This window comes from Bos grunniens, chromosome 3 (genome assembly GCF_055505025.1).
Source record: "Bos grunniens cultivar Pamir isolate PY7600 chromosome 3, Bosgru_T2T1.0, whole genome shotgun sequence".
NCBI classification, from domain to species: Eukaryota; Metazoa; Chordata; class Mammalia; order Artiodactyla; family Bovidae; genus Bos; species Bos grunniens.
In genome coordinates, this window is record NC_141167.1 from 100,887,960 (window position 1) to 100,901,260 (window position 13,301).

The 13,301-nt window shown below is 43.3% G+C and overlaps 1 protein-coding gene across 3 annotated transcripts in view; it reads right to left on the reverse strand.

The window, feature by feature from the left end:
- Positions 1-852: 852 nt before the first annotated feature.
- Positions 853-13,301, reverse strand: part of OTUD7B (OTU deubiquitinase 7B) — a 57,567-nt gene continuing 45,118 nt past the window's right edge. For all 3 annotated transcript variants that reach the window (XM_086392366.1, XM_086392364.1, XM_086392365.1), the window contains exons 7-12: positions 10,230-10,342; positions 8,258-8,385; positions 7,837-7,986; positions 7,134-7,248; positions 6,116-6,200; positions 853-4,930 (exon numbers count right to left, since the gene is read on the reverse strand). In XM_086392366.1, the coding sequence (XP_086248492.1) occupies positions 3,722-4,930; positions 6,116-6,200; positions 7,134-7,248; positions 7,837-7,986; positions 8,258-8,385; positions 10,230-10,342 (1,800 nt within the window). In that variant the 3' untranslated portion in view covers positions 853-3,721. The remainder of the gene's footprint in view (positions 4,931-6,115; positions 6,201-7,133; positions 7,249-7,836; positions 7,987-8,257; positions 8,386-10,229; positions 10,343-13,301) is intronic.

Sequence of the window (13,301 nt, forward strand, 5' to 3'; positions counted from 1 at the left end):
AAAAAAAAAAAAAAACCTTTTAATATCATCATTTTATTTTGCTGTAGAATCCAGTGTGAGGGAAAAATGTTTGGTTAAATCTTGTAACTCTCAATCAAACCAGCATAAATTAAAAGGAATCTGGAGGCGTGTCCTATAGACCTATTTGCTCCTTCAGGGCTGAGATGGAGAATCTAGGGTGAGTAGAGGGGGTAGCACTGTCTGAAATCAAAAAGGGAAAAACAAAAGCCCTGAAAATCTCCCCTCTCCAACAACAGCCTCAGTAGGTACCCCAGTGCCTGGGGTTACAATAACTAAATGCACTTATTTAAGCCTGAGAGATGATATCCCTCAATTAGGATTGGGGGGCCTGCCTCCCCCCTTCAACCACACCCTCAACTAAGGAATCTGGCTCCTTCTGAGTGCATGTCACCCCTCTCCTCCCTTCCCTCCAACACAGTAATTGCACGAGGCTGCCTCTTCTACTCCCTCCCCAAATACTGTCATTTCCCAGGCAATTTTTCACCACCTTCCTTCCCATCCTACAGCCGTCTCAAAAAATAAAGCAGGACAGACTTTACTTATCCCTACCGAAAAATATCCATTGACTCAGGGTCCCTCATCTTTAGAATGCAGAGGTTATTTTTTTTTTTAATGCCTCAATAAAGTTACCTTCCCAAATTAAAAACAAAAAAATCTTAATGAAAAAGCTATAGGGCCTAAATAACCTAACCACCACCACCCCCCGCTTTTTTTTTTTTTTTTACCATTTTCACCCCCTTGGGCACCCCTCAGAATTTCCACCTTTTTATTTGAAAAGAAGTCAAAAGGGATTGGGGTTGGTCAATTTATAAATCAAAACAAAAGCAAACATGACACAAGGTTTCCGTTTATGTTCATTTGTCCTCAGTTTTTAAAAACAAAAGTATTAACTAGACTCTAATAACAGATCAAATCCAAACACAGCAGTCCAGTGGCAAATTAAAAGTTTCCTGGTTTTATTCTCTGGGAAAATCCCTGGTCTGTTTCCATTCCTATTGGTCCAGGCCAAAATCCTATGATATAGATGGATGCCTACGGGAAAGGTACGTGAGCTGTGCAAATTCTAGGTGTGAGTTCGAGTCACCTGTTGTTTGGGTGCATGTCAGGCGACAGAAGTTCGTATGGTGGTGGTCCCACCAGTGTTCTAAGCCCAGACACGGGGTGAGGTGAGCAAGGCACTCACTTTGGGCACAAAATTTAAGGATGCCTCAAAAGCCAGTGACCAAGATGCTATTTTAACACAATATAGTCTGAAAATCAAAATTAATATAAAAAGAGCCACAATGAATAAAGTATTGAAATTTTAAATAAAGACAAGATTCAACTCCTCCTTGCTCAATTCAGCTTTTCTTCCCTCACTCTAACCCCAGTCCTGCTGGATCCTGTTTTAAAGATTTTGATATTTTGCCCATGATGGATTTTTTGCATTAATTTTTAAAAAATGCTGCATTAAAACACTATTTATCTTGACTAGTGAGCTTTTGGCATCTCCTTAAGTTTTGACCCTGAAGGGAATGCTCCTCTCACACCAGCCCCAGTCCTGCCTGGAAATACAAACATACCCTCCTTTGGAACCTATCTCCTTTGACCTCATTGCTTCCTTAACACATCCATTTCCAAATAAAAGCCTAAGAATTAATAGCCATGGAAATTATTAAATCAACAATCAGATTTAGAAAATAAGTGGCTTTTCGAGTTTGTTGAGGAGAAAGGAAACTTCCTAAATTGTGAGCAGTTCCAATGAAGAGGACAGTCTTGGCTGACTTTGTTATCAAGGGGGCGGTGGGATGACAACTTTCCTGATTGGGCAGAAGCAACATATGACAAACACAAGTCCCCCCAACGCACACTCCCAGCCCATGTCAGCCTTGGATCAAATGTAAGGATTACATTCCACAGGATGGTTTAAGAGTACACACCTCAAAAGAGAAATCCAAATACAGAAAAATAGCCCCAATTAACACTCTAGACACATTAAGTACACTTATTCCCCTTCTTCATATGCACCCAGGAGTGTATACAATTGCATAGTTGATTTTTTTCCCCCCCCAGAAAGAAATAATTTAAAGAAAAGGGAAGATTGGCCCAGGATAGGTCCTCCAGTTTAAAGCTCTTAGAAATGGTGCTGGCCAGAGCATAGGCTGTCCAGACTTGTGCTTTGTGCAAAATGCAAAGGAGCTCCCCCAACTACTGTGTCCACAGACACACTCCCACCCTCTGGGGAAAAGGATGGTTTGGGGAGAGGCGGGAGAGCCAATGACAGATCAGCTCATTGGGAGTAATCTGTGATCTGTGGTTATAGTTCACTAAAATATATATTTCTCTAGCTACCTCTTTATAAATTGCCCCTAATCCCTACCCCAAGTTTCAACATCAGTCCTATTATCAAAAATATCTCTTCTTACAAAGTATTTTTTTAATTATTTTAATAAACTAACCACAGATTAAGGTCAGCTATGGCTTAACAAAAGAAGCCGGGATGTTAAGTTCATTCTCCAAAAGTAGAGAGCAAGGAGAAAGAATGACTTAAATAGGAGGGAAAAAACTCATTTTTTAAAATGTTTTTTTGCTTGCTAGGGTCTTTTTGTTTCTTTTCTTAAAAAAAAAAATCCAAAAAATAAGTTGCTTTCTACAGATATGCAGCAGCAGAGGATGGTAGTGCTCTATTTAGGTTTTTGGTTTTGTTTGAAACAGTCTGGCCAAAAGTCTGTCCTCCTCCCACCCCCTCCCAAGGCGCACTCAAATGTGTGGTTATTGCTAGTAGTTAAAAAAAGATCACCTCTGCACCAATTCACCTGGAAAAAATTCAACACACACAGCTGCTCTTATCATTCTCTTGCCTTCCCCAGAGGGAACTTCTTTTGTGTTTTTTGTTGTTTTTTTTTTTTAATAAAATTAAAGTCTTAAAAAAAATCACAACCTTCTTAACTTAGCTGAGCTCAGTCCTCAAAAAGGATGAGGAAAAGATAGGGGGCAATCGGCAATCTCCCCTCGAACTAGAAGGGATGACAGACGGCTGTTTAGAAGGAAATCAAACTTCAGAGGAAAAAGATTCCCCCTTTAAGTTCTTGCCTTTGTCATCTCACTAAACCCATTTAAGCCATCCCCCTCCTAATAAGCACCGAGAAGCACACATTTCTGCCTTGTCTTTCCAGATCCTTCAGAAGGAAAAATTTATCCAACACTAAACATCTACCTTAATTCAAGTCAATAACAAATCTAATTTCCCAATTTCCCTCCACACTCCCAACTCCACCACCGTGTGCTTTTTTTCCAACCTAAAAGAACTTTGGTCTGTTTTTTCTTTTATTGACTGAGAACCTCCTTTGCCAGTTCCTCCCCCAGACTTCTGCCCACCTACCCACCCCCACACACCGAATCTTCCCTTACACTTTCCCTTAGGCCTGGGATGGACCCAAGGGGTTATGACACACAATTATCATCTTTCTCCCCTTGTACCTCCTCAGTACCATCAAGTCAAGATCGGCAAAGGACCAGTATAGCCTCGAGGCACCATCCAGCCCTGACCTGCTCTTGCCAGCCTGGCAGCTCTTCAGAGTATACACACTTAAGAGTTTCTAGCCAGGCTCACACCAACATTACTGCATTCGCCCCATCAACATGGGAGCTGGGTCTTATGAGCCAATTAATTGAGCTTAACTTTCTTTGTTTAGCCCCCTTGCCCTCCAAGGTTTCCCGTTCAGAACCTGTGCACCAGCAGCTCCCCACCCGGTTCACGTTCCCTTCTCCTCAGTTCTTCTCTGTAACAGCAGGAGCAGAAGTTGTTTGTCTCAGGGTGTCCATAGAAGCTGCAGTTCGGTTGTTTGCATTTGGTCTGGGTTGGGGGAAGTCCCCGGGGACCTCCAGCCCATCCATCTGGCTCAGGGGGCTCTCTGTAGCCGTTGCTATAGGAATCAGCCACGCGGAAGTGGGGTGGTAACGGTGCACCCCTGTGAGCTCCATCCTTGGAGTGACTGCCTGGCTCCAGAGAAGAGATGCTGTCCTGGTGGGGGTAGGGTCGCCCAGGAGGGCACTGTCTGGGGAAGGTGGCATATGGTGGTAGGCCCCCCCCACACGGCCCCCCCGCCAACTGCCTCCGGGGTTCCTGGCAGTGGACTCCACCCCCAGAAGGCCGAGGGACAGTAAAGCCACCAGGGTAGCCAGCAGAGAATGCCACTGCCTTGGATTCTGCTGGAGGGGCAGTCAGCAGCTCCTCCCCGCCATCTGGCTCTGGCTTTTTGGCTGGAGGAGGCCCACTCCCTACCCCTCCATTCATGATCTTCCTCTCTGTCTCCTTCTGCTTCTGCTCTGCCAGGAATCTCTCCTCAGCATCAGTGAGGTAGCGCTGGATCATCTCCTCCTGATACTGGTGGCGGTGACCCATCTTCAGGGTGCCAACAAAAATAAACTTCCCCTCCCCTTGCATTGCAATCCTCATAATGCTCAGGCTTTGCAACACCTCCTGGCTATACCTGCTCCCTCCATTACCAACAGACTCAGATGTGGGCTTCTCAGATACAGGCCCATCCCCAGCTGCCTCCTCCTTGCCACCCTTCCAACTCTTCAGTGAGTTTTTCTTCTTCTTCTCCAGGGTCTCAGTGCCACCGCTTACCCCCGAACCTGTCCCCACCCCTCCAGGCTTAGAACCCTTGCTGTGCATCAGGCCTCCCATGTTCTTCTTGAGCTTGCTGCCCAAGGTTTTGCCAAAGCTGCCCAGTTTGTTAGCCACAGAATCTGCTCTCTTCTTGTCCTTTTCCCGATCTCGCTTTGACTTCTCTTTCCGCTTGCTGCCCTCGTTGCTGGCAGAGCTGCTGCCAACTGACTCCTTGTCTGATTCCCCAGACTCAGGAGTGGACCGGGGCTCATCTCCAGCTGAGGCTGTCGGGGACTCAGGCTGGGCCAGTGGAGCCTGGAAGAGACAAGAAGATGGTTGGCAGATACAGAATGGATAAACAACAAGGTCTTTCTGTATGGCACAGGGAACTATATTCAATATCCTGTGATAAACCGTAATGGAAAAGAATATCTAAAAAAAGAATTTCTGTATATGTATAACTTAGTCACTTTGCTGTACAGCGGAGATTGGCACAACATTGCAAATCAACAACAAAAAATTAAATTAAAAAAAAAATGGCTGACCGTTATTCCACTGGCCTAGGTTGAAGGAAGCCCCCAGGAACCTCCAGCCCATCCACCTGGCTCAAGGGGCCTCCTGCAGCTGTTGCTATAGGAATTAACCATGTGGAGAGGGGTGGTAACACCCCTACGAACTCCTTCCTTGAAATGACTGCCAGGTTCCAGAGGAGCGCTGCTGTCATGAGGGGAAGGGTCACCCAGGAGGGCACTGTCCTTCCCCAGCTCATCAGCTCTCCCATGAACCAGGAGAAAATGTATCTAATGTCTAGCCTTTATCTCACCTCCTATAATCTGATGCCCTTCTGTAATAAGGAGATAGCAAAATGAAGACTGGATTTTGCTCTTCTAGAACAATGTGCAACTATACAAATACATAACCTCTGGGTAAGGTGGGAGAATATTCTGTAGACAGTAGAATGGCATTTATTATAAATTTCTCTATGCCAGATTCTGCCCAAAGTTACTCTCAAGGAAGTTCTGAATAACCACCCAAGTCTTAACCATTCTGCATCCGCTTTCAGACATTCAGCACCAGAGTCCATCAGTTGCCCCTTGCTCCTGTGTTCCTGTTCTATGGATAATGATATCCTCAGAACCTACTAGATCAGGAGCTTTTTAAGCTATTCTGTCTCTTCTAGTGCCCAACACAGAGGTCTATGTACGGAGGGCTTAGAACAAAGTAATAACAATCTCAAGTTCAAGAAAACTTTTTCTGAAGAATGTGTTTAGTATCAGAAAGCAGAGCCTGGTTGGTGAGAAGATGTAGAAAACAAAGGCCACTAACAGAAAGGCAGGAAAAAGTCTCTTTGGGAATTTATCTGGTATTTTCCAGTTACTCCTAATATTGAAGCATAAGCCACTATCCAGAAGAGACTCGGAAGGACACCACCACCAGATGTCCTTGTTCTCCCTGACGTGGAAAGGAGGCCATGCCAGGGCGGAGTGGGAGAAGCCTCACCTGCGCATCAGAGGACACTGCGATCCACTTCACGTTCATGTAGCCATGCAGCAAATGCAATTTGACCTCTAGGGATAGGATTACACTGTGAAATGGAGAAAAAAAAGAATTTCAAAGAACTGTGGCCTTTAAAAAGCAAAGCAGTGCGATCCAGTTGGGAAGCAGGGTGGGAGAAGACTACATGGCTGGGAGCTCAGGGCTGATTTGAATTATGGCTGCACCAACTAAGCTTTATAACCTTGAGCAAGTCACTTCAACCTCCCTGAAACTCAGTAGGGGTTGATAATGAGTATAGATAATAATATCTATCCTGTAGGGCTGTTGTGAAGATTAAAATAGTATTGAGAAAGGGCCCAGCTCAGGGCCTGGAAAATAGGAAATACTTACGAAACAGTATATTACTTAGAAGACGCTTTTGATAATTAGGTGAGAACTTACTTAAAAAGTCATAAACTCTTTTCTTATTTTTTAACCCAATCTTCTCAGTTGGCTCCAGTTTCAGGAGCCCAAAGAAGGCAGCACTGGATAAGAGGTGAGGAAGGAACTTTTACACTCCTAAGCTCTTCACAGAAAGCTGTGGAAGCAGGAGGAAGCCAACTTCAGGGAAATGGGGGTAGGGGTGGAGAGAACATATTTTTCTTGCCATTTAAGTTCCAAAAAAAATGCAAAAGTCTAGAGCAAATGATTTTGGTCAGCTATTTAAAACCCTTCTTGTTTGGGCTGGGAGAAATGTGACCTGATCATCTTGATTCTTTGACTACTGTTCTGGGGATTCTGTAAGAACACTCCTCATGCTATAAACACATCCCAGGATTCCCTTCTGTTTCATGGGGAGAAAAAGCAGTGGCAAGAGTCCAGGTGCCCAATCTGTCTCCCACCCCTCCATCTTCCCAAAGACACTAGAACTAGGATGTGACCATCTTCGCCCCTGAGCTGAGGAAAAGTCCCCGGGAGACAGACACTGCATGTGGAAGAGATTGCAGCTACAAAGCAGATGGAAAGGCTGGACGTGCCTCACCTTGCCAATCGGACATTGTCATTATCATCTTTGCCCCACTCCCAGCCCTTTCCAGGGTCCACAGCAAAGTGCAAAGGCAGCAGCTTATGCTCTGAATCTGTAAGTGGGATCACAGCTGGGGAGGAAAAACACATATGATCAAGGAGTCTTCCTGAGGAAAGAGGAAGGCAGCTGAACACAGACTGACTCCAGTAAAAAGGCAGCTGAATCATACCCAAGGTCTCTAACTATAGTCACATCTCAGTTCTTAATGACGAATTGTCTTAGCAGAAAAAAATAACAGGCAGGTTTTCCCTTATTACTCAGAACACAATTTAGGCAACTTATCTCCATGAATTCCCACCAGTCAGCTAGCACCCATGATGTTCCTGCCAATTAAAGTGAATTCAGGGAATTCAAAGTCATTATTAAGGCAAATAGAGCAAAGCATCATTTGGAAAGTTCTAGACCTTAATGTATAAGCTTCTTTACTCCAGATCAGGGAACACAGGCTGAGTTTTCCCCAAAACCCTTTTTTTTTTTTTTTTTTAAACAAAACAAAACTCTGTTTATCTTAGAGCTTAAGAAAACAGCATCAGCACGCTCTGTCTGGGCTTGCATGTCACTCAGTTCTTTCCTCCTACATCTTCTCTCATTTCAGTTCTTCTAAGTGAAAATAAAGCAGAACAAAAGACACCAGAGACCCAGACACTGCATTCCACACCTTGTTCCTTGGCATTCTCCTTCTGCTCCATGGACACAAGTGCAGAAAAGTGGGCCTGATCATAGGCAAGCACCAGAGGGGAGCGGTGACACTGGCTGGCTGGAACCTCCAAGGGCAGATAGATTCCCCCAAAGGGAATAGGGGCGAATGCTGCAGGAAATCACAAAGATTATTATTAAGGCTATATTCTTGCCTGGTGGGAAATCTCTCCACCCAACTATGTCAATTGAGCCCCCCTTTCAGTCCAACCGGTGTTTAATAATTCTTTCCTAAGAAGTTTCATCAATTAACCTCAACTGCTTTACTCTGACTCTGTGAGAATTGTGCATTGTTCTAATTTACACCGTGTTTTTCCCCAAGGGTCATATATCCCCCTTGCAGACAGGGCTGCTCAGGGTAGAGTGAGGACTGCTTGACTCACCTTCCCCCCCAGAGTCCCTCAGCATGGTGTCTGCCACAACGACTATGGGCCTCCGAAGCACGTGGGCAAGGACGAAGACGTGGAATTCTTCTAGACTCTCATACACGGGCTCTTCTGAACTCTCCACCCTAGAGTTGTAGGAGGGGAGAGAATGGAAGAGATGCAGTGCAAGGGAGAGGGAAGAAAACAAATCAAGAGACCTCTGAAGACCAGTTCTACACAGAGGAAAAAAAAAATGTCCATTTCCTTTTTTCCATTCTGAAGGCTGCCACAGACAGAGATGATTATTTTATGCTAGCATGGCTATTTCTACCTCCATTTCACAGATGGAGAAATTCAAGAAAAGAAATGTGAAGGTCTGAGGGTTAAAGTAGTGCTCAGAATTGGGAAGTAATCCCTCTTAATATCTATCTGGTTCAACAGCATTCCCCTACTCTTTTTATCCAGTAGCTCAATATACAACTGTGTAGCCTCATTCTGCTTATTACCTTACCCACCACAACCACCCACATATCACATTCATCATGTCCTATCAAAAAAGAAAAACAAAAAAGGAAAGAAAACAAAAATCCCTTCTTCATGTTCCCTTACTTGAAGAAGAATAGCCTCGCCCATCTCTTGGCTAATACTTAGTAGCTTAATCAGAAATCTGAGAAATATTTACTGTTCTTTATATCGCATCTTCAGTTAATCACCTGGCCTGACCAATTCCATCTTTTAAGTGTCTCCTCTGGCATATCTGCAGCCACCACTTCATACCCGTGTCCCCCTCTTTCCTGGATTACTATTACTCCCCTCCAGTTCATCATCCATTTGGCTGTCACTGTGCTCAAATTCATCAATTTGTTCCTGTTACTCACATACTCACAATTGAGTGGCTTCCTGCCCCCTGCTGCTGCTACTGCTGCTAAGTCGCTTCAATCATGTCCAACTCTGTGCGACCCCATAGATGGCAGCCCACGAGGCTCCCCTGTCCCTGGGATTCTCCAGGCAAGAACACTGGACTGGGTTGCCATTTCCTTCTCCAATCCTGCCCCCTAAACCAATCTTATTCAACATTGAGTGCTTGCTACAAATGCAGATTTCTGGGCAACGCAACTGTACTTCCCTAGGGTGGAGGTCCAAAATTCTGCATTTTAAATAGACCGCCCGAATTATTCTTATACACAATAAAGTTTGGATAGGTTATATTTTTTAACTTTTTACTTTAGAAAAATTTTTAATTTTAAACATACTCAAACTAGAAGGAATAGTACACTAAACTCTCATATATCCATCATTCAACCTCAATAATCATAAATACATGGTCAATCTTCTTCCACCTAGACCTTGATATATTACCCTAGGGATCAGCCCCCACACCGACTCCACCCCACCAGATTATTCTGGAGCAAATCCTAGATATCATATAATTTCATCCATGAATATTTCAGCTTCAATCTCTAAAAAATAAAGACTATTTTTAAAGATGTCCACAATACCATCAATATCACAATTTAAAAACTACCATAATTCCATCAATATCACACTTTAAAAATAGTAATGTAGACATTATTCACATTTCCCCAATTGTCTTATACATGTCCATACATTCTAACTGGTTGATGCATCTCTTAGGTGTCTTTAAACTTAGGTTCTTTCTCTTTTCTTTGCCTTTATTTATTGAGGAAACCAAATCACTTGTCCTGCAAGTTTCCCAAAGTCTGGATAGAACACAATTTCAATTCCTTAGTATGGCACACAAAAATCTGGACTGCCTAGCTTCGTCTATCATTCAGCATCACATATTCTGTATTCTGGCAATACTGAACCACCTGTGGTTCCTAGAACATACCATGCTGTTACACCCTTCTGTGCCCTTGTCATGGCTTCTCTCCTGTCTTTCTGTCCAACACCCTCTTAGGATAGAACTCTTTGGACACTGAGGACTCAGCAAAGATTACTTTCTGCTCCTCCAGTTAGATATACTTACCCACCACAGCTGGCTCCATTGGTACCCAGATGCATGCGGGGTTCACTTGAGGCTAGCTTGATCAGTTCATTCCATTCCTTCTGCCACTCGTCCTCTGTGTATACCAGCCCTGACTGTGTGAAAGACAGCAAGGTATATTAAGCAGTTAGAGGCTAAGTTCAAAAGGAAATAGCCACTCCAACTCACTCATGTTATTCCACTCTATGCTCCTGTCTTATAATTTGTAAGCACTTGTCTTACAATTTATACTACAAAGTCCAGTCTCTTCTCCCTTTTATAGTCAAGATCCATGAAAGAATAGTCTATGATCACGCTCACACTTCTTCCATTCTTTTCCAGCCCACTGTAATCCAGCTTGTTTCTGCCCTCCAGCCTATGTCCCTTACCCCTATACACTACTTCCCCTAACTGACTGGCTAAAGACAGTAACCTTCTAATTGGCCAAATTCAGTGAACTCTTCAGTTCTCATCTTTCTCAGCATTCATGTGGCATTTGATCTCCCCCTTAAACTTTGTTTTCCTTCAGCTCACAAAACACTACTTTCTCCAACCTCTCTGAACTCTATCTTAAAATATTGATAATGTGTCAAATAATTTTAGCCTTGGTTCTATCCGGGTTATCTCTTCTACTATTATAATCTCATCTACTGCTATCTACATGCTCAGGACTCAGATATCCTCCTCTCCAGCCCAGACTTCCTCTTCATCTCTATGTTCACATCCAGCAGCCTACTGAAGGCTGTCACCTGCCCATGACTACCTTACACTCTGTTCTGTCAAAACGGAACTTCTGCCTCTTTTAAAACTTCCTCTTCCTGTTTTCTAACCTTTGTAAGCAACACTAACTATCACTCAAACACCCAGTTAGAACTACCAGGGAGTTATTGATGACTCCTTTCACCTATCCCATACCTGGATCCCTTTAGTCAATAACTATTAAGCATGAGCTACTGTAATAGATGCTGGTTTCACTACTTCTAGTCATACATTGTTATGATCCATTTTCTACAATACTACCAGAAAGATTTTTCTAAAATTAAAATCTGATGATGTTTGCTTCCTGCTACAAATTCTTTTAAGAATTGTTATTATCTATTAGATAATAATGCAAACTCTTTAAGCACAGCATAAAGACTCCACTTCCTGGGCTCTGACCTACCCCTCTAATATCATTTAATTAGTCATACCTCCTTGAATGCACCATGTCCTTTTATACTTCTGAGCTTTTGTCTAGGTTTTGCCTCGACAGCCTTCTGCCTGAGACAGCCCACTCCATATCCACCTGGTGAATAATCTCTCAACTGTCAGCAAAAAACTCAAGTATCACTCCTCTATGAAGCCTTTCCTAAATCTCCCTGGTGCATCAGCCACTCACTGCTTCCTTTGTGCCCTCCCTGCTGAACTGCTATACAGACTTCTATCACAGAAGTCATAACTGGTTACTCTGCTGTAATCGTATACTCACATGTCCATCTCCTACTACCACTCTTAAAAGCCAGGACCATGTTTTAAGCAATATGCTTAGTGCTTACCATGTGATCAGTAATCAATAAATACATGCTCAGTAAAACTATAATTTTTATCCCAGGAGTGGAAGAAATAGTACAAATAATCTTAAAATACTATATTGGCTTTAGGATGTATATAATGGTTTGGAAGAAAGGCTATCTTGTTAATTGTATTTGGCCTACATAAGTGTTTAAAAAAGTTTATACTTTTTTTTTGAATATTTATTTATTTATATTTGGCTACACTGGGTCTTAGCTGCAGCACTCAAGATCTTTGATCTTCACTGCAGCATGCAGATTCTTTGTTGTAGCACATGGGATCTAGATCCCTGACCTGGCATCAAACCTGGGGCCCTGCATTGTGAGCTCCAAGTCTTAGCCACTGGACCCCAGGGAAGCCCCAAGTTTATACTTTAAACACACACTGACAGTAGAAAGAATCACATTAGAAACATGAGAAGTATCAGAACAAACGTAAAAGGAATTAAGGAGCTATTGTGAGCATATTTTACTTTAATAAAAACAACAAAAACACAACAAAGCTATTTTCAACTTGTATAATTCTATAACTTTTTCTTTCAACTCAAAGTAAGAAGAATGCACAGTTTGTATATGGGGCACTCTGTTCACTCTGATAAATGGTCCCTGATGCACATTCATGAGGCTCTGTCTCCCTCTTCCTCTCACCTATTTTCGTGCTGTTTTTATACACACAGCCACTAGGTGGTGTACCCTTCTAGGCTGAAAATGTTCTTACTGGGTTTTACCATTTTCAACAACAAAACAGGGAGGCCTAGGAAATCAAAACCAATTTAATTTGTTTGGTTTTTGGCACTGGCTAAAAGTAGCTCCCCAGTCCATCTCCCTTTCCCCACCCCCACTATAGTGCTATACATCGTCTGAGCTAAAAGAATTACCTCATTTCCATATGGAACTTTCAACGTGTTGAGCGAAAGGAGTAAAAAGACTACTCTTTCAATATCTACTATTCATGAGGCATGTATTTCCATTTGGGGACTCTGAGAGGGAAAAGGTGGCTGACCAAGAATAGAATTTCGGAATTTCTGAGTCTCCTGGCTAACTCCCATCATCTAACCCCCCTTTATTTTTTTGGCTGTACTGGGTCTTTGATGCCGCGTGGGCCTTCTCTAGTTGCAGCGATGGGGGGCTACCCTCTAGTCGTGGTGCACAGGTTTCTCATGGTGGTGGCTTCTCTTGTTGCAAAGCACTGACTCGGGCACGTGGGCTTCAACAGTTGCTGCTCCTGGGCTCTAGAGCTCTGGCTCAGTAGTTGTGGCTCAGGAACTCAGTTGCTCTGAGGCATGTGGACTCTTCCCGGAGCAGGGATCAAACCCATGTCTCCTGTACTGGCAGTCAGATTCTTTGCCACTGAGCCACCAGGGAAGCTCCTATCCCCACCTTTAAAATAATAACTATAAATAGTTTAATATAGCTGGAATTGGTATCTATCCTCTGACTGTGGCTGTCATGTCTGCTTAACTAATGGCATGATCTGGTTTGGCCTTTTCCTGTCTGAAGTGATCAAATCTAAGGTTCAGGTATT